This window comes from Vanacampus margaritifer, chromosome 6 (genome assembly GCF_051991255.1).
Source record: "Vanacampus margaritifer isolate UIUO_Vmar chromosome 6, RoL_Vmar_1.0, whole genome shotgun sequence".
Classification (NCBI taxonomy): domain Eukaryota; kingdom Metazoa; phylum Chordata; class Actinopteri; order Syngnathiformes; family Syngnathidae; genus Vanacampus; species Vanacampus margaritifer.
This window is the reverse complement of record NC_135437.1, coordinates 22,626,317-22,647,935: the sequence shown is the minus strand read 5'-3', so window position 1 is coordinate 22,647,935 and position 21,619 is coordinate 22,626,317. Positions and strand designations below refer to the sequence as shown.

At 38.0% G+C, this 21,619-nt stretch overlaps 1 protein-coding gene across 2 annotated transcripts in view; it reads left to right on the top strand.

The window, feature by feature from the left end:
• Positions 1–19,425, top strand: part of LOC144053230 (transcriptional enhancer factor TEF-1-like) — a 45,397-nt gene extending 25,972 nt beyond the window's left edge. For both annotated transcript variants that reach the window (XM_077567440.1, XM_077567442.1), the window contains 10 exons: positions 592–656; positions 2,011–2,073; positions 5,770–5,901; positions 7,228–7,277; positions 8,072–8,133; positions 9,928–10,052; positions 11,000–11,173; positions 15,286–15,426; positions 15,498–15,650; positions 15,731–19,425. In XM_077567440.1, coding sequence (XP_077423566.1) covers positions 592–656; positions 2,011–2,073; positions 5,770–5,901; positions 7,228–7,277; positions 8,072–8,133; positions 9,928–10,052; positions 11,000–11,173; positions 15,286–15,426; positions 15,498–15,650; positions 15,731–15,844 — 1,079 coding nt within the window. In that variant the 3' untranslated portion in view covers positions 15,845–19,425. The remainder of the gene's footprint in view (positions 1–591; positions 657–2,010; positions 2,074–5,769; positions 5,902–7,227; positions 7,278–8,071; positions 8,134–9,927; positions 10,053–10,999; positions 11,174–15,285; positions 15,427–15,497; positions 15,651–15,730) is intronic.
• Positions 19,426–21,619: the final 2,194 nt, after the last annotated feature.

The following is a 21,619-nucleotide window of genomic DNA, read 5'->3' as shown; positions in this document are numbered from 1 at the left end:
CAACACACAACACCCACGTTTACTAACAGGCAAAATAACTAACACATTACATAATTTCACACAGCATCGTCAAAATATGGCACACTTGAACTTATAATGTGAACACACTTTATTCTTTATGGCTCTTTCGGCTGCGCTAATCTATGCTAGCCAGGTCATGCTGTGCTCCCAATTCAATGGGTTGAATTATTCAGCATTGTCCGTGTATGTCAGTGTGTGTGCACTCACACATGTGCACCCATGTAAGCATGGTTACAGCTGGCCTGGTGCTTTCGTTAATCGGGGGTGGCCAGTCTGCATGAATGCTTGTATTGTTGGGTCATGTGTATTCAGAGCCATGGAGTGTTATTGGGAGTGCCTGATTATATGCATGTGTGTGTGTGTGTGTTTAGGAGGGTGGTTATGTATGATGATCACAGCGCCCCTATATGTGAGGCTGCATGTCACTGGGCCAATGACACCAAATTGTGCCACTTAGGGTCATCTGAATTCTGACTGTGATTAAAGAAAAGTTACAGAAATGTAGTTGTATGTCTGTGTACATACAATTGACCAGGTGAAATAATCTCCTGTTTTGTTTTTGCTTTTTAGGTCGAAATGAGCTTATAGCCAGATACATCAAACTCCGCACAGGAAAAACGCGGACACGGAAACAGGTATGCATGAAGGAGGTTGAATCCAGAATCCTGACTTCTTTTTTTTTTCTCCCTTTTTTTTTTTAAATCAAATGTGATACATGCGATAATACGTGTGTTATCCATCAAGGCAAAGTAATTGTTTTTTGTTTTCATATTCCTTATCATATTTTTGTCAGACTATTAGTCACACTTTTTTTCCCACTTTTTCTGGCCCTGTCTTTTGTCAGTTGGCATGTACTTTTGGTGCATTATTGCTGGTGGCCAGAAGGTGGTGGTAATACGTCAAAAGTATTTACCACCCACGAAAAGAAAGTAGAAGAAGAAGTGGAAGAAAAAGAATTACAGGTAGTAGTAGTTATGACAACTAAATACTAGGGGTGGGAATCTTTCAATGTCTCACGATTCTATTTGATGCAGATTTTTGGGTCTGCGATTCGATTCAGAATCGATTTTGATTCAAAATGATTTGATTGGCAATGTTTTTGCTTCAATCTATAGATGTGCAAGGAATTGGAATGATCTGACTTGCTAATGCTAATGCTAATTAGCGTGCTACTCACGGCACTTTTATCACTCAAAAGAACCACTCTGGGATTGTATTGTTCTGAGAAGCAGAGTGCCTGGCTTCCACTGCCATTAATTTCCGAACTAGCCTATGTTATAAATCAACCAGCAACTCACGCTTGAACTGTTTCCATCAGTACTACCTGACGCCCAGCCCGGGCTTCAACACTCCTTGTTAGGGGCACTGTGAATAACCAAATGGCACATTTGAACAACACTCCGCGATTCTGAATGGTCGGAGTGGAAGCAGTGCGCCCTTGGAGCAGATTTCCGAACACACTCACAATTAGGGGACAGCGATTTTAGTTGCAAGTCCATCTCTACTGTTGGTTTTTATTAAATAAATTTTCCCCAAAATGCAATTTATACTCTGAGCAACTTAGTCTAATAAATTTCCCTCAAATATGCAACTTTCTCCAGCGACTTAAAATGCTTTTTTCTTCTAAATTTTTTGACTGGTTCGACTTGTAGTATACTCCGGTACAACTGAATTTATAGTCTGAAAAAGATGGTATGCATACAGTCCTGTATATGAAAGCAAAAACAGCTACTAATACCTCAGTCCTTGTCCAGTGTTCCTAAGTGTCTTTCTGCTCACTCATTTGATGCACAAAGATGGATGTAGTCTGTTGTCAGGGGACTAGTGTGTTTGCGTGTGCGTGAGTGCGTGGAAAGAGTCTTTTCATAACCATGGTAACCCACTGTTGGTTGTTTCCTCTGCTCTTTCTATCTTCTCCTCTGCTCTTTTCTACTCCTTTGTACTTGTTTGTATTCTACTGTACTCTACTGTACACTATAAATCTTACAGGTTTCCAGTCATATCCAGGTCTTAGCCAGAAGAAAATCTAGGGAGTTCCAGTCCAAAATAAAGGTAGGACTTTACAAAGGTATATAAGGTGCACAATAGCTGCTTTTCCACCAACAAGCCCAGGATCTTTGCGTTCTGGGTAACAGGAGTTCTTGGTTGTAAAAGTTCCGCAGAGAATTTAGAATTTGTGTTTCCACAGCGTCTTAGGGTTCTCGGTAATCAATTCAAATGAGTTTGATAACGTATAAGTTTGACGAGCCCAGTCGATGTAAAAACAACAACACCCCAAAATTGACCATCCAATCAGCCTTGGTCAGTGCATATGGAGGATCAAAACTGTCAAAATTCAAAATAAATAAATGACTAAATAAATAAACAAATGACTAAAAAGGAAAATAAAAACAGATATATAAAATGTAATTCAAAAATGTTATTCAAATGAGGGGGCAGTCTTAAGTGTGTCTTGGGTGGTAGTCGTCCATTGCTGGAGCTCTCCATGTAAGCCAGCGAGACTTCCTTGTTCACCGAAGCCGCTCACTAGACCAATGAAAGGCAGTTTGCAATGGTGGAGTCCAACCCAAAACACGCTTAGGACCGCCCCCTCATTTGAATAACATTTCGTCCTGGCAAAGCGTCTGCAGCATGAAATAAATAAATGTGAGAGCAGAGCGTTTTATTTATTCATTTATATTTAATTCTATTTATATATTTATTTTTGTATTTCTTTTGACTATTTTTGTATTCACTTTAATTTTTTGAATCTCGTTATTTATTTATTTTATTTTTACTTTGATTTATTTATGCATATATGTATTTTTTATTATTTTTATTTCCATTTATATTATTTTTTTAATTAAATTTTTGAATTATATTTTTCATATCCGTTTTTATTTATATTTATTTATTTAGTCATTTATTTTCAATTTTGGCAGTTTTGGTCCTGCATAAGTGCAGCCCGCCCCCTCAAAGTTCCAGCCTGGCTGAGAAAGACCCTGCTGCTGAGATAGTACTCAGATGCCCCCTGGGGAATTTAATTACCCCGGAAATTGTTGTTGGTGGAAAAACGTGCAAACTGAATTTTACCAAGGTAAATTGAAAAGTTCTCCAAAAGTTCCAGCGGTGGAAAATCCCCTAATAAATGCAATGTGTTGCAAATGTGAACATGTTGGGACACAACTTCTGATTAGCGAATACACAGTAACTATACTGCTGGAAGAGCAAGAAGCGACCGACCATAAGCAAAGGTCGTGACTGATTATCTTAAGTGTCTAATTAAGCCCTTCTTGTCCACTTCCTCACAACCTCGTATATCTATACAGTACATGTACATTCATGCTTATATGGTCCAGTTTTTTCGCTTCCCAGTCTCTCTTCTAAGTCTGATCTTGGAGTATTGTTGATACTGCAGACTTTAGACATACTGGTATCCTTTTTCTGTGTTTCAATGCAATTAATTGAAAGTAAAGAACGTACTTCACATGCGTAAAATTGGCTTCCCACCCCATGCAAAATGTTAGTTTGTGCTGCGTTTGTGCTGGTTTGTGCCATAAAAAGTTTCCTTTGTGCTATTACTGTTTTGCAGTTATTATAAATATTTTTTTTAGGTCATCCAGAGTTCGCCCAGCCCCCAATCTATTGAGAAACTGACCTGAAATGGGTCAAATAAGTTAAGGATTTCATGCCAATAGTACCAAATTTATTTTTATATGGCAGACATTCTCAGAAGTACTAATGCTGCAAATAAAAAGTAGAAACTTTGTTCTCAAAATATGAATATTTACATTTATAATTGAATCCAATGCAGTGACATCAGTCATGTATGTTTGATTGAACATGACCTGATGAAAACAATAAATAATAATTTAAATAAACTACAACCACAGCGCTAAAATTAGGTTTTGAACAGAGTACATGCTCGCCTCGGGCACATTAATTTACGGGGGAAAAGCCGTACTAAAAGTATCGGTTCATGGTTTTATGAATCGGTATTGGGCTATGAAAAGGAATATCGATTCGATATCGATATTTTAAACCCAGCCCTAGTGCAAACAGTAGGAAAAAAATTGAAGGAATGACTTGTAGAAAAGATTAGACTTTAGAGCAGGTGAAACCAGGTCTAAGTTGGGGTGCAGGTCGTATAACACAATTTTGGTGGATTTGATTGAGGTGGATGCGCATTCTTAGTTCCACGGACATGTGTAGTGGATGTCATCATATTTCATTCATAAATATGACTACATCATGCATCAAATCCTGTGAATATTTGTAGAAATAAATTCATTGAACACATTATTATTATTAACGGTGCAAACACCCGTTTCTAATGGTGTGCGTCTACGAAAATAGCAGAAGAAAGAAAACTCCAGCTATGCACACAGTTTGACCTCCCTTTTGCACTAGTCTTGCGCAGGGCACGGAAATAGTGCTACAGGATTTAACAAGGCAAGAAATCAAAGGATGGCGAGTGAGCTCCATAATTCATAATTCAGGAGCTACTCAAATCAAGTCTTAAAAGACTGAAATGTATTTTATAGCCAAACCAAGAAGGGCACATTTTATGAGATTTTTCTTTTTATTACTGTCATGCCAAATAAAGTATGCTGCTATAATTGTGAAGTCAAACCAGTGGTCTCAAACATTATTTTAATTTTATAGCGAATGATAGATATTCAAATAAATAAAAATAAAAAGTTAAAGTATATTAACGTAATATTAAGTTTATTTGTTATGAATAAAAGTAGAAATTAAAATTATTCAAATAAAGAACAGAGAGGATGTAGAAAGTAAATACATCTTGTAAGATAATTTTCAGATAGACAGGAGCAGACCACCTGTTGCGCCCGGAACATTTAAGGAGTGGCACCGGTGGTGTCACGTGAAAATAAGCCCTACTGTTAGCATAGCTAGTGTTGCACTCTTAAGTATCGCTGACACCTGTGGAGTTATCAGCGTGCAGGGCAAGCTTCCAAAAGTTGAAGACACAGCCGGTAAGAGCAACATATTAAATGGAGAGTCTAGCGGAAGTCGCGTTTGTTTAGCGATATTAATTGTTTGAGTGTGATTGAATTTACACGTTTCTGTTAAGTTAATCTGATGGAGAGGCACGGTGTTTAGGAGGACGGGTGTTAAACTGGTCAATTGTTTGTTGCTTGCTTGAATTGATACGCTCGGTTTCTAGCCTGCCTTCAGTCACACATGATGAAAAATTTGTGGCGATGATTCTGAATTAGCAGGAGTTGAATGAGGGCTTATTTGGTAGCATTTGTTGAGGTGTAAATGGTCGCAGGATAAAAAAAATTTTTGGGGGGGTGGGTGTATTTAGAAAAAAAAACATTTTGCAATTAAATGAGGTTTAAACATAATTTAACTATGTTTTAAGAAATAATGTAAATAAGTTTAAAAAAACGAACTTTATTTTTATTGAATGGGTTGTATTGATATAAAAATAGTTTGCGTTGAATATGGAATATTGATGAATTTTGCTAAGTCCAGAATTTTTCAATGTGCTTGTTTGTAATATTTTGTACATAATGTGTTTTCTTGTTTAAAAGGTTTTTCACCTAATGGTCACCTAATGATCAATGCCTTGGAAAAATAAAAGCAAGAAAAGGAAAACTTGTCTCTTTCAAGTTGGAGAAGCTGCACTTAAATCAGATAACTTGACAATGATTGATGCTTGCTTTTAGTTTGGATTGTCTGTTGGTTATTTTGTTAACGTTTCTCTTACATGTTCTCTTTGATGTGTTTGCTGCATTGTAGGATCATAATGCCAAGGAAAAAGCACTACAAAGCATCTCGTCCATGTCCTCTTCTCAGATCGTTTCAGCCACTGCCATACACAGCAAGCTGCTTCCGGGAATCGTGCGGGCCAACTTTGCCGGCAACACACAGGTAACACATGCTAACATTGACTAAGACCACCCCTAAAACATAAAAGAAGAAGAAAGAAAAAAACATTCATGATTTAAGTGTTTGATGGGCAGAAAGATTGGCACTGTATAAAATAATCTTCGCTTTTCCTTTTTGCTTGTCCAGAACGTGTTTCCACAGTCGACTCTCTCTAAGGGAGCATTGGGAAATACGCTCTGAGTGCGCACTGATTCACGCCGACTCTTCGGAAACTCAAGAGTGTTGTAAAATGTGCCATTCGGTTATTCAGAATGCACCAAACATGGAGCGCTTGTGTGCGCTCAAGCAAACGAGCTACTGATAGGCTGCATTTGGAGGGGAGCTCACATTGACTTCCCTTTTAATAGAAACATAAATACATAAAAGAACGGAGGGAAACGTGGGGGGGGGGGGAGCTGAAAAAATTCAAAATGTTAAAAAAAAATAAAGAAAACAAAACAAATCTGCGAATGTGTGAATCCGTAGGTGCCGAACTGCGGAGTATGCAGGTGTCAAGTGTAGTTTTCAAGTTGGTATATTCACAGTCACCACTAGATAGCAGACATGGCTTATTTGCGCTTACACCGAGCCTCATACTGACCTATCCTATAACGTGAGTAGGCCTAATCAATTGGAATAATACGCAGGACAAACATACCTCAATAATATTAACATTTTACTTGATTTTTGTAAAAAACAAAACAAAAAAAACCCCACTAAAATTAGTTCTTGTTAAATGGTCCTTGATTGGTATTTTTTATGCTAGAGAGCCCTTTGCGCGTGGGGAAAAATACAGTATGTGGTTGTTCTGGTGTTTGCTTGAAATCCTTTGTTGTGTTATGACAGTGGCTCTTTTATACATTGATAATGTATTATCAAAAACAAAATGTATAAAGAACAAAAATTTTGCACCTATTGTTGTATTTTGTCTGTATCTAAAAATAGGATTTTTGGATTTGGATCCTATGTGTCTGTCTAGAAACCCACATTGCGCCCCTAATCTGTCTTTGACCCCACAGTCGCTGAACTGCCACCTGAATTGCCTTGTATAGGTTAACGGCGCTGATGGTGGTCATTGTTAACCTGGGGAGCAATCGATCCGGGATAGAAGTCTTAGGCTGAATGGCATGCTCATTATCTTTTGGCCAAGTTGTAAGCCCAATGCCTTTCCTGATGCAACCCGTAGGGCTGCATTCACTTGACTGTATGAAGTAACAAAAACAACAATGCTTTCCATGTTTTTTTCTCACTGTGTGATAGTGAATAACACAAGAATGTACTGTGATCATGCAGCCCTTGTTCAATGTATTAATGGTGCTTAATTTTCAGCTGTGGCAGGGGATGATCCCTGGAGGACAATCCAGTTCCGCCTCAGAAGAGTAAGTCACTTTATGCACTCTTTCAAGCTGCATTACTGTTGTTCAATATGAACCGTATCACACTGTAATTAATGTATACGAGCAGCCTTGAATGAAGCAGTAATGAGTTGACCAGTCTTTGTTTTTGGTAGATGCAGAAGGTGGACCTTAATTTAACAACTTCAAATTTATTCTGTTGGCACTTGCTTCTTGCTAGTTGATAAAGATAACCATCCTGCTGAAATTATAATTTTTGAACTTTACAGAGAAGAATAAAGCGTAGTAGAAGTAGAAAAAGGAAGCCAGTATAACGCTTAGCTTACCTGTTAACTACATTGCGATTGTAAAGTCTTATTTTTATTGTAATGAATGATGTTATGCAACCAGTTGCACCTTATTTGGGTTTGGCAGCAGCCTAATTGCCTATGGTTGCAATGTCACAGTCACAAAGGGCACACGGATCACAGCACAATACAATCTTGACAAATCATACAGTACATGTTGCGCATGTGAGAAAAGTACAGACAGAATTAATTGAAGTTTAGTGCACTTAAATTTGACCCTCCTATCTCCAAGCATAATCCTTATGTCTTGAGTTCAAGTTGAAGTCACATGACTGCATAATGGTTTGGATATGAAAAGAGGCCTTTTATAGCTTTTTAGACCCTCTTGACCGCTTGTGCAAGTGTTCCTGCAAGTCACAGAACACACTGTAATCCATTTCAGTACAATGCAGGGACAATGTGACTGGCCATGCTGTGTCTTGTGTCCTTTTAGTCTTAATGCTGCCCTTTCTGTCCGCCTCTTTCTCTCAGCATCAAGCCGTTCTCGCAGCAAGCGTACTCCGTGCAGACAGCAGGGACCACCACAATCACAGGTGAGAGGAACCACACGGCAATTATCTCTTTTGTCTGAAGCGAACAGGTGGTCCTCCTCCTTGCTCTTTAGGCCTGTGCTAAGTAGTTTTTTAAAGTGGGCCGGGTCACCATGAGGCTTGCCTTGTGGGAAGTTCCTGAGTAGAATAAAGTGGGTCAGTCTGCCTGCCTCCTTTATAGTGATCAATTTAAGCCTATAAAATGTGCAAGTAATCATCTGGTTGTATGTTATTTTAGTTTAACACTCAAAAGATACAGCTTCCATTCAAAACGGCACTTTGTTTAGGTTTTTTTTAGAATTGTGAACATTTTAAACTTTTATCAAGTCATCAATATGTGTTTTCTATGTACTGTACATTATTATGACTTGCGGTGAGGCACTGGCGATAGTCAGATTTACAAGCCAAAAAGTGGCATGGCAGCCCTACATAAAAAAAATTATGAACAAAATTTTTTAAATATATTTTCACAACCATAAGGCACAGTTTCAGCTACGGGTGCTATTGCTGTATTTAACACACACCATAAGGCGCACCGCACGTTTGAACATACGCTAGCTCAAACTGGTAGCATGCTTTCACTTGCTAGTGTATGTTTTTAAAAAGGCAGTGGAGTAAAACTGAGTTTGGTTGTACTTTTAAGTATTAGTATTATGAGTATTTATTAGCTGGGCAAGTTTTCCATCAAACACGCCAGGTTCCCTCGTCATTCTAGTATTGTCAAAGTCCGTCTCGTTAGCATGCAGCTCCTCAGAAATGATGCCGGCTTTTGTGAAAGCTCGATTAGTGCAAGCCGACATGTTTAGCCCAAGCATGCATGCACAATCCATTCACAAATTGTGGCGTAACTCGCTCTAGTTCCAAAAGCAATAAGCACCATAACGTCCTTTTCAATCTTTTATACAGAAAACCCGGCCCTGGTTGAGGACAGTTGAGTCTTTCAGGTTCTCATGCCTGCCAGTCCTCAACCAGGGCCGGATTTCCTGTGTTTAAGCAATATGTTGGCACTGCTCCGCTGTCTGTTGGAGGAAATGCTCCCACACAGACAGTCAAGTGGGTTGCTTACCAAAGTCGCACAACTACATTAGATTTTGGAACTCGGTGCACACAAAAGGCGCACCTCCCTATTAGGCACATCAATGATTTTTGAGAAAATGTAAACTTTTAAGTGCGGCTTATAGTGAAAATACGGCATCAGCATTCTTTCACAGAACAGTTGACCATAATAAATCTTGCATTTCCACCGGTTTTGAAAGATCTAATTAGCCAGCACAATTTCTTACTTACTCAACAGACATACAGTAATAGCCAGCAGCAACATGAGCAAACAGGTGAAAAATACTAGAGTGAAAGTCAATAAAAGACAATGAAACTGACAGAGATGCATACATATTACCTGCAGCGCAGTATCACAATGGAATCCTGTAACAAAAATCTGGTTTTGTTTTGGGGAAATATTTACATAAAACACGAACAATTGCAAAGCAGTGTCTTATTGGAAAGAGAGAAAATGACATACGGTAAATCAGTCTGGGCTTGTAACCTTTTATAATTATAGAAATCATCATCGCTATACAAAAACACATTTTAACATAATTTAACTGTGCTACATACATCATAATAACATAACATACAGTACATCACTGGATTAGCGATCTCAATTCTGTTTGATGTTATCAACAGTAATATTATTTAAGGACTGTATCCTCTCTTTTTAATTCTTGTGTAAATTTGTAATTATTTAATAAATCATAATTTGATGATGCCACTGCTTCAATTTGTGTGCGTGTTGTTCAGGTTATGAGCGTCCTGCACCCGAGCCACACAGAGAGCCAGCGTGGCAGGGTCGCTCAATCGGTACCACTAAACTAAGACTGGTAGAGTTCTCATCATTCCTGGAAACCCAACGAGACCAAGAAGCAGTCAGTACCACACAAACATGCGCACACGCACGCACACACACTTAGATGACAGATAGCCCGCGTTAGCCTCCATTGTGCATCTCCACGTATGACTAACCTTGTTAAAGCTCTGCGCTTTCAGTCTATCTTTCATACTGCCACACTGTGGATTCAATGCTATTTTTCTGCCTTGTAAACGCTGACAGATGGCATTCATCTTGCTGATTTTTGTTTTTGTTTAATTCTTTACTGCACACAATATTTCACGTGGCATCAGGCATAAACATGATTGAGTGCTTGAAGGACTCACGCACACACATTTATACTATTTAAAAATAAATATATTATTAAGGACTAAAGCTTGGCTACTTAAGATAACTTTCTGTAAAGTGTGTGGTTGTGTGAATTTAATTGAACTAACTGAATTCTTGAGCTACTTTACAGCTCAATCAATATGAATCACAAGATGTTAGCAATTTTTAGTTAAAAAGGATATTTTTTATCCACATCATTTTTCAAACTGTTGATGCATCTTGTTTGGCATAAATTATGCCATTCGACAGCATTTATGCAAATGCTGTCATTATTTATTCGAAGGCCAGATACCAGCTCAGTGGCTCTAGTGGTAGAGTGTCCACCCTGAGACTGGGAGGTTGTGGGTTCAATCACTGGTCGGGTCATACCAAAGACTATAAAAAAAAAGGCAATTTTTACCGCCCTGCCTGACAGTTACGGGTTGGAATTCGGAGAGTTAGATCACCAAATGATTCACGAGCGCCTGCTGTTGCTGCTGCTCACCGCTCCCTCAGGGGATGGATCAAATGTGGAGAACAATTTTGCCCCACCGAAGTGGGTGTGAAAAATCAGTGGTACTTTAGAAAAGACAACACATTATTGCTTAACTTGACAACCTCTGTAATCAATGTCCTTATTGCTGTCTGATTTGTTCATTATTCTCCTCTCCTCAGTACAACAAGCACCTGTTTGTGCACATCAATCAGAGCAATCCGAGCTACAGTGACCCCCTGCTGGAGTGTGTGGACATCAGGCAGATCTACGACAAGTTCCCAGAGAAGAAGGGTGGCCTTAAGGAGCTCTTTTCCAAGGGCCCTCAAAACGCTTTCTATCTCATCAAGTTTTGGGTGAGCGCATAACTGAGTTAGACTTGATGCCTACAGTAGACATATTTGGGGTTCCCTCCATCTCTATTCCCAAGACAACTAATTCAAGCTTCAGATAGGCTTTGAAATTGCCCTCGCCAAAAAAAGGGTTATACGGTGTTCTGCAGATCTTTTAATGTGGTATTCTGGTTAATATTGTGTTAGTGGAATATGAGTTAAAGTAGCACTAAGGAACTTTTCAACATTAATAAAATATTTTCGTTGCTCTTCTGATGAAACATAGATTGAAAATTAATTGAATGGTACCTTTGCCACGGCCTGAGAGGGATCTGTATCATTTTTACACGAAGCAACTTTGAGGAGGATGGTAGGAACGCTGCCACACGAAAAAATACAAATGTGCTTACTGCTTTATGGCATACGTCACTTCCCCCTTTCCCCATTCGTTACAACAACAGAGGCCAACTTGAATGTCGACACAAGATTACTGCTTTCCTGGAAGAAGCTGCAAAACAACTGAAAAGTTTTGGCTTTTACTCGCTGGCGTGAGCTAAAAAAACGATGCAATGCGCTTGTTCTCATGGGAAATGTGGTCTTCCTTCAGCCATAACAATACCGCTTTTGTCCATATGGCGCCGCCATAATCAACATAAACTGAAAGTTCCTTAGTATTGCTTGAAGCAGCAAAATCCAGCTGTTTTTATCCATCTCGGGGGGGCATTTTGCCACTTTGCCACTTGCTGTCGACTGAAGATGGCATCAATGTTGCTCAGGTCTCAGATAACAGCTCAGCTTCAGAAAACAGGTGAGCTATGATTGCTGAGCCCTCAGCAACATTCACGTCATCTTCAGCCAACAGTAAGTGGCAAAATGGCCGCCCCCTGAGATGTATAAAAATGGCTGGATTTTGCTTCATAACTCATATTCCACAAATGTAATATTAATCAGAATGTCATGTTTAGACTAGTGAGGCCACATCTAACACATTATTGTCAAGAAATGTTGAAGGTTGACTTCCACTTTAAAACAACTCAAATTACAGCCATTGTTAGGTAAACCCCTGGCAACAAAAGTGAGCACACCCCAAGTGAGAACGCCCAGTGTCAATATTTTGTGTGGCCAGCACTGCCTTAACTCTCTTGGAAATGGGCTTTTACCAGAACTTTGCCGGTTGCCACTGGAATCCTCTTCCACTGCTCCAGAGTTATTTCCCATGAGGTGCCATGTTGAACTGTCAATGAGCAATATGAGAGAGTGTGAGAAGTGTCATAATACCAAATTTAACACACCTGCTCCTTGCTCACACCTGATACCTTGTACCACTGAGTCACATGACACCGGGGAGGGAAAGATGACTGACTGTGCTCAATTTGGGCATTTTCACTTGGGTAGGAGTGTAATCATTTTTGTTTGACTTAATTCAAAGGAACAATACATTTACATTGTTGTATAAGCTGACTACTTTTCCTTGTCAGTGTTTCCCATGAAATTATATCATGAAATATCTGCCGAAATGTGTAGGGGTGTCCTCACTTTTGTGCGGTTGTAAGCCAACCGGTAGTTTTCCATTGGGACATTTCCTAGTGCTGACAGGTGTGAGGGTGTGTGTATGTTCTGTATGTGTGATGTCTTTCCACCTGGGATATGGAAGTGGTGATCTCACACTGGCTTTGTTTGAACACCTGCTCACCTCCTGACCTCCTGTGTTGCTTCATCTCCCACTCAGGGATACATCAGATGTTAAACACCCCTGGTACCCAATTATAGCCTCACTTTTGTGATTAGTACAATTTGACTGGACAGAAATCATGGGCAGTTGCAAGGCTTTTGTTTTTGTTTTTGTTTTTTCTTTCATCTGAGACGGATGGATTAAAGACTTGTAGGTACAGTATAAACTTACAGATTTCTCCCAGTGATGCTTTTTGAGTTACAGTTGAATTTAGTTTAAAACGAGATGTCACATTTTCTCACAGTGACTGGACTCTTTAGTGAGTAGGCAAAATTGTGGTCACACTAAATATTTAAGTGGTCAAACATGCACATTCACATGCAAATATTGCACACACAAAATCTCACCTGCATTCGAAGAATAATTGGAAATATGTTTGAATCTTGTTTGTCAGTTATTCAGTACAGGATGCGTCCTAAAGAGTGTGCGCGCGCAACTCCCACCACACAGTTGTCCTTGGAGAACTCATTACAAGTAGTGCACACTGCCCTCACTTCTCTCAATTAGTCATTGAGGTTTAACATGTTCCATTTGGAATATTTTCTTTTCTCTGTCTAAATGTATGCCCAATTACTGTACTGTGTTTCTATGGGTGAATTTTACATGACAATTACAAGTGAAATACTTAATTATTATCATTCTTAACTTTAATATAAATGCAGTCATGACATTTTGCTTTCTTGTCAAAGCAATCGTTAAATTCAGGAAATAGTTTGAAAATTGATTAATCGTTTCTCTTATTTATAATGATGGACAAATGAGGTTTCATGAAGCGCTTGTAATATTTTTTTTGGATTCTTCTGAATGGCCATTAAATGTAATCAATTTCCATTGCACTTCCCTTTTTCTTCAAAGCAAGAGCGCCATCTCGAGGAGTAGAAAAATATTGCAAGTGCTTTATAAATCTTCATTTTCACATCACTAAGTAGGTCAAAGGTCATTTCAAAGTGTCAACATACAAAAACATGTCCTAGAATGATACGGTGCTATTCTATACCATTTACAATTACACACATTGCATTTTTAAAATAATACCCTGTTGTATCTGCAGAATATTTGGTATTTGATACAGCTCTTGTATTGGATCTCGTTAGCTCGTGCGAGTGGTAACATAAAACAATGTTGAAGAATAAAAATGTTTTTTAAGACAAGTTTTAAAAAAATGGACAGAGAAGGTGTTTGCCTACTGTTTAGCGGGAGGTCAATCCAACGGAAAAAGTTTGATCCCCTCCGAGCCGCCACTTAGTCCTCAGAACCTCCAGTATCAGTATTCAGTACCATAAAAGGTGTTCAGGGAAAAAGAGGTCAGCATCACTTCCTATTGATTTGATTGTTTGGCTGATTTTCTTTCTCCTACACACGTGTGTCTTAATAAATTCAAATCTTGGAGAAGAAATCATTTATTACAGTCATAAATTAAAAAATACTAAATCAATTCATTAAACATAACGTCATCTAATCTACTACTTAATTTTAATGATTAAAAATCATTTCAATTGTTTCTGTGGTCCTAAAATGTGGTAAAATGCAAGTGGTTTGGAGAATGACTATGAATGAATGTTGAACTCTAACCGCCTAAATATGTTAGGAAATCAATAAAACACAAATTGATCTGAATTGTTCCTGCGGTATCTACAAGGTCAAATTTGAATTCTCATTAACGGATTTGTTCTTCAGCCGTCGTCTCAGTTTATATTGTCTGTTGTCCATTCAGGTTGAAGTGTAAAACATCACAATTAAAACATGAGTTGCTATATGTATGCTCACAACAGCATATCTAACTGGGAAATATCAAAATGAGCAGATGAGATCAAATATGATATATATTAGACAGTACGATGGGATTTCCATTTGAAAATACATTTGGTGATGCAGTTAAACAAGAATCAATACACACTGACTGCATGGTTAAACAAGCCCATGTCTACAGAAAAAAAATGTGAATAGCATGTACAACTTCAAAGGGTTTGAGCAGCTTTGATTACATTGATTAATATTGAGTACTTATTCAAATATACTGGTAAGGTAAGGGCATGAACCTTTAAGTTAAAAAATAAGGACCACCCTAACCTGTATAGTCTGTATAAAAATGTTCCCTCATTTGCATAAACTGAAAAGATACTTACAAAGGGAATAATGCTTTTAAATTATCAGAGAGAGACAAAGTGCAGGTGCATTCATCAATGAGCTTATTTATCATGATTATCATTTAGATTCTCTAAAGTAGCTCTGTGATGCATTTCTAAGGACAATGACAGCCAACAGGGGGCGCTATTAGGCCTGTATTTTGATTTGAGCTCTCGCTTTGTAAACTCTTCACTCCTTTAGACACAAATGACGACTGTGTCTTTGTCCCATTGTTATCATTTGACTACATTCTTCCTTTTTGCTTCCATCTTGGCAGGCCGACCTAAATTACAACGTACAAGAAGACCCGGCGGCCTTCTATGGCGTCACGAGCCAGTATGAGAGCTCCGAGAACATGACCATCACCTGCTCCACCAAGGTCTGCTCTTTCGGCAAGCAGGTCGTCGAGAAGGTGGAGGTGCGTCTGTATTTTCGTTGACATGTTACTTGTTTTACTTTCTCAATATCTTCTCAAGTCTCTTCCCTCAGACGGAGTACGCCAGGTTTGAGAACGGGCGTTTTGTCTACCGAATCAGCCGCTCTCCCATGTGTGAATACATGATCAACTTCATCCACAAACTCAAACACCTGCCAGAGAAGTACATGATGAACAGCGTACTGGAGAACTTCACTATTCTGCTGGTGAGCATACAACACACAGTGTGCGATGTCGTCTGATGAAGGGCACATTTCGGATGATTTTTCATCTTTGGGCATTTTAGGTGGTGAGCAACAGGGACACTCAGGAGACCTTGCTGTGCATGGCCTGTGTGTTTGAAGTGTCAAACAACGAGCACGGAGCGCAGCACCACATTTATCGTCTTATCAAGGAATAATACAAACACACACTTGCACGTGTGGCCTTTTCATGGTATACGAATTTGACATTTGAGGTGGCGTCTGAAAATTAAACCTACAAAAGTGTCTTTGAAGCAAATGACTCCCCTTTGGGCAAAAAAAAAAAATCCTGCACTGTCACAACCAAAGGGAGACAAATTTAAATTATACGTCGTCTAGTGGTGCCCGTGGTCGGGTCGGATCGCGTCCCATCCGCTGATTGGTTGGAGTGCGGAAAAAACAAAAGTGAGCATTCACAGTCAATACCATTCTGACATGACATGTCAAAGAAGCTGAAACGTACTCAGCGTAACAACGCTTAGCCTAACTTCAAAATAAAGTTGACCAAGTACAGTAATAGATTGACGACAATGCAAATAGCCTTAGTACACTTTTACTTTGAAAGTGGCCCACGTCGTGGCGTGATGGCAAGCTTGACTTCCCTTTTAGACATAAGTGGTTTTGATTGACATTAAAGTTGCGACCAACATCAGCACAACGCTATTCCAAAGTCACGTTCGACCGCTAATTTAGGACGCTAAGAAACCGCTAATTACGCCGTCATTGTATGATACGGCAGAAGTTTCCCACGTGAGTGGCTACCGGCTAGCTGTTAGCATTACCAACGAGTGTCTAGTAGGTTTGACAGCTGGCACCTGGCTTACTTTATTTATTTTTCAAATTGCACGGTGAGGTCTTTTCATTATTATAAAAAAAAAGAGAAGACAAATAGAACTTTGCCTTCATTTATTTTTTATAAAACACTTCAGCCCATTAAAAAAGAAAAACATTCAATGTCAAACTTAGCTGCTTAAATTATAGGAACACATCTTTAACCTTTTTATTTTACACACAGACCATGTAGAAAATAAAAAGATTTCTCTCTCATATTGCACTTAAAGTTGTGTTCCTAAATCCTAAACGGCTATATTAGACATTTTGAATTGATTTTTTTAATGGAAAAAGTTCTGTACAAAATAAATGTAGACAAAGTGCTATTCATCTTTTTTTGCTGATCCGAAAAACGATCCGATCCGGGACTCAAATCCGTGATCCGATCCGAACCGTGACTTTTATCATCCGTTGCACCACTTTCTGTCGTCAGATCAGATGAGACCTGGCAGAGTTTTGATGATCTCCTTGAGACTGGTCTCCATTTAATGCCACTTATTTTCAAATTTTGTGTTGCTTACCTACTTGAAAACAAGACAAAATCAAATATTCCTCACTACCTGAGACTGTGTGTGTATGTGGGCCTGTGTGTGTGTGTGAAAGATCAGACCCTGTGTATCAATAATAACTATACAAAATTCATGTTAGAGGAAATAACATCATCCAGATTTGGTTTTGTGCAGATAACAATGTTAAATTGTGTGAGCTGTAGTCTTGCACAAAACAAAACAAAACGTTTGTCCCAAAGAAAATAATCACATTTTTCTACAATTTTGTATGTTTTCGTCAAAGGAAATAAAAAATAGCCTCTAAACTTTGTGAAATTATTATGAATAGAATATATATAAACAATATTTTAACGTGAGGAACATTATCTAAAATGTATGTTAATAAGAAATTATAAGCAAAATGAAAGAATTCAGGTAAAACATTTTGTGAAACGGCACTGATTTAGATGTACTGACCGTGTGAAATATGTTTTTAAAAGATGTTTTGGAAAGCACTGTGAATTTTATAAACTATATATCACAGTTGCTCAAGATGGGAGAACGTTTTAAAACAAACAGATGATGTCCCTCCAAATATGTTGTCAGTTGACTACAACCAGCTTAGTTAAGCTTTAACACGTGTCAACCAGCTTATGTGTTTAAAGAGAGTGAATGTGCGGTGATGTTCAAATTGATCATTTGCAACTCACGTGTCTCTTGTTTGTTTTTTTAAGCTATATTTCTCGGTTGTTGACTAGGGCACATTTTTAAACGCCTGAAGGCAGAACTGTACCTTCGTTACTCAATAAAGAAATGCATTTATGAAACCAAAAGCTGTGCACTGTAGCAGGTGATGTTTGCTGGTTGTCATGCTAAATGGCATGAAGTGCCTTTGTCTGGAAACTAAAGTGTCTTCTCGTTATACTAAATTCTTTTTGGGCATTTCTTATTACACATCATCCAATATTGGACTCATGTTTAATGTTCAGTGTCTTATAGTCAATGTGTTGTAGCAGTTTTTAAACCCCATGTGATGTACAGTAAATACACTTAGGGATGAAATGCTGTCAGATGCCTCATTTAAAACAATGCAGTGGTTTGGGCTCATCTTTTCGATTGAGAGATTGTCATTCATGGTTACATGCTTATTTTGTCATTAAGGATATATTTTTTAACAGCACAGCTCAAAATCTTATTCTCTTACTGTTTCATTATTTTCAAAACACTTTGGTGAGAAAAAATAATTATATATATATATATTAGGGGTGGGAATCTTTGAATGTCTTACGATTCGATTCCAATTTTTGGGCCTGCGGTTTAATTCAGAATTGATTTTCGTTTAAGAACAATTTTTTATTCAAAATGATTTGATTGACAATGATTTTTGCTTCAATCTATAGATGTGCAAGGAATTGTAATCTACTCCAGTCTGACTCGCGGCACCTTTATCACTCAAAAGAATGTCTCCACGCTGAAAAAAAAACAACAAACTTTTATTGGAGTAACTTGATCGTGACTTTTTCCTTCTACTCTCTAATGTGCCTACAATTTAACAGTGTATTAGACTGCGTGGAAACACACTGCCCCTCAGTGGCCAAACCGGGTACAACATGAACATCCCTCCAAATAAAGGCACACAGACAAAGGCAAGACAGTATAAAATAATTTAAATAAAATCGATTTGGGGAATTTTAAAATTGATTCTGAATTGTACTAAATGAGAATCGCGATTCTTATGAGAATCGATTTTTTTCCGGCACACCCCTAATATATATTATTATTATATATTTATAATTCCTCTGGATGGGGCTCTTGGTTTAAAGATAAAGGTAGTGCAATGGGATCTGATTAAATTTCACTGCATTTTTAAAATCAAAGACACCATCTAGAGGAGTCAAAAAAAAAAAAAATAAGTGGTTCATGAGGCTTCAGTTTCCCATCACTAGGCACTCCTGTGAGAGAATCTCCTCACTCCCGAAATAAATATTTGATGTGTCCCAAATGGTTTCAAAGTTCACGTGCTAAGTTTGTGAATGATTGTTGTATGTTGTTAATGTTGTTTTAGGAGAGATAGGATCATACAGTAACAATTTCCCAAATGGCCTTGAATATTTGCTTCCTGTTGAGTAATGGAAGATGTTTTTGTTTTTTTAAGGTGCTTTGTATAAAGGTGACAATAACGTTTATTACAGATGTTGTGTATATCTTTGATATTCTAATGTCCATCCTACTTTGTGAAGAGTACTGTACATGTAGGAGAATCAAATGGCAGTTGTGTGTCAATTGGGTCACACAGGGTCTGATCTTTTGCTTTGTAACGTTTTCCCCTCATGGCTCTAAAGTATGTTAGATATTTTCTAGCTTTGTAGAGACTTTGTATGCATATGCTATTCACTTTCAAATAAATGGCCAGTTCTAAATGGTGTTTTGTCAATATTCATCTGTATATGCCAAACATACTGTGAATTTGATGCTGTCACTTGTATTCATGCACTGTAAGTAGGCTGCAGTATTAGCTCTATGGCTAATACTTTAATAGTATTTCATGCTTAGTCATTTTTTTTATTTTAATTTGCTAATAGTGTAGTCAGACTCAAGTCAAGATGGATCATGGATGGCTGATGATGGGGGTGTTGGCGTGTACAGTGTAATGCCCTTTATTGAACACTGGAGGGAGCCAGACAATAAGTTCAAAACCTGCCATGAACGCGCTGTCAATTCCATTCTATAGTTGGAAATAGAAAACCTCTCACAGACATTCAATTATTTTAGTGACTCATTTGAGATTTACCTCACTGTTACTGCTTATTCGAGAAAGCAATAAAGCATTAATAATGTATCATTGTTATTTTAGATAGTACCGTCTGTGTCTGTGGGCGGCCCTGGTGTGGTTATAGTGACCTCACAGGAAATTAGTTCAAAGATTGGGAAAATAGTCTGTGTTATCTCACATCCCAGACCTACCCTTAGCGTCAACAAATCTTCCTTATCTTATCTACTTTTGTGTCCATACACTCTTGCCTGTTCGTGTTTGTGTGAAACATGATCATGGATGCTTTTCTGAGCATTTATCTCCCAACAAACCTCATGGATTCTTAAGAGCAGCGGTTCAGATAAAAACAGACTAATGACACGCGGTATTAATGTAACCGTCTCTATCTCACACACAAATGCTCTTTAGGGAGATAAATCCTTTCATGAGATTCCTCACCCATATTTAAGCCTGAGATAGTTAAAGAAAGGATAATGGAGTCGTATACAGCAATATATGATAACTCTACAGCAGAATCTGCTTTATGATGAGCCATTGAGCACAGCTGTGCTTTATCATCGGCTTTTTTTTTTTATTTAGAACAATGCATGCTGTTGTGCAACATTACTTAAACACTTGCGGGCTCCTGATTTGCATGGGACATCAAATACAATTCATTCTTTCAGAAATTGTAGCTTTAACTATTACTCCACCTCCCTCTTGCTCCTGTGAAACGTCCTGTCATTCTGACTCTGGTATATTACTAAACTACACAAACTTCAGCAAAATTCAAAGCAGATGAAAATTGGACTCCATTGACCTTTCCCAAATCTTGCATTCTAAACTTGACCACTTCTTCATTTCTTGTACTGTTGCTTCCCTCTCAAGCGTTCCTCAATCACACCATCCTAAAGGAGGCCAATCTGGATCCTGATCTTTCCAGACCCTTCTTAAATTGTCCATTCTACTTTCCATCCATCCATTCATCCATCCATCCAGGTAGGTCTCAACCTTTTTTGTCTTGGGTAATAGTATTTATTCTCCAAAAGTTGAATGTAATACAAAATAAAAATTATTACATGAAAATCACCTAATCATCTTTTCATCATTTTTTTGGGGGTGTTATTTCCAAATGTGCACCAGTGTAAAATTGTTGATTTAAAAAGGAATAGCAATATCAAAAGTTGCATGCAGCTCAAGTGGCTCAATGTTTTTTTGTTTTGTTTTTTTGATTTTAGTATCTCAACACAAAGAACATTTGTCACCTCACTGGTAAGCTATTTTTAGAACATGCCTTTGGGCTACTCATGTGGCCCTTTGAGCTACCTGGTGACCCCTGGTTCAAACAACCTTTTGTAACTCTTTAATTAACCTAAGAAGGAGCTTTTTTTTTTTTTTTTTAGGGGGACGAGGCGACCCACCCAAACACTGCAAGAACATATCACACATAAACCAAAATCTGTCCGTGGAAATGAAACAATTTATTCTTTGACTGTATGACTACTAAACAATTTTGGTGTGGTCCCCCTGAAAACTCTAATACAAGTGATTCAAAATTTTAATGTTTAATTAATTTTGGCATTCTTTGCCAAGATTTTTAGTCACAAACAACAATTTTCCAGATTTTTTTCTCCCAGATTTGTGTCGTTGTGTCTAGTGGAATTAAAATCAATATTAAACTCTATCTATTTAATTAACAATTTAAAAAAAAAACGTTGTTGAATCTGTTAAATGTTTTTTTTTGAAGCCTCAGTTGTAAAATCCCTGTTTTACTGTCTTTTTTTTCTTTCTTTTTTTTCTTTCTTTCAATTTTGGAGATAACTTTGTTAAATATAGAAATCATAAATATGCAATTGACAAAT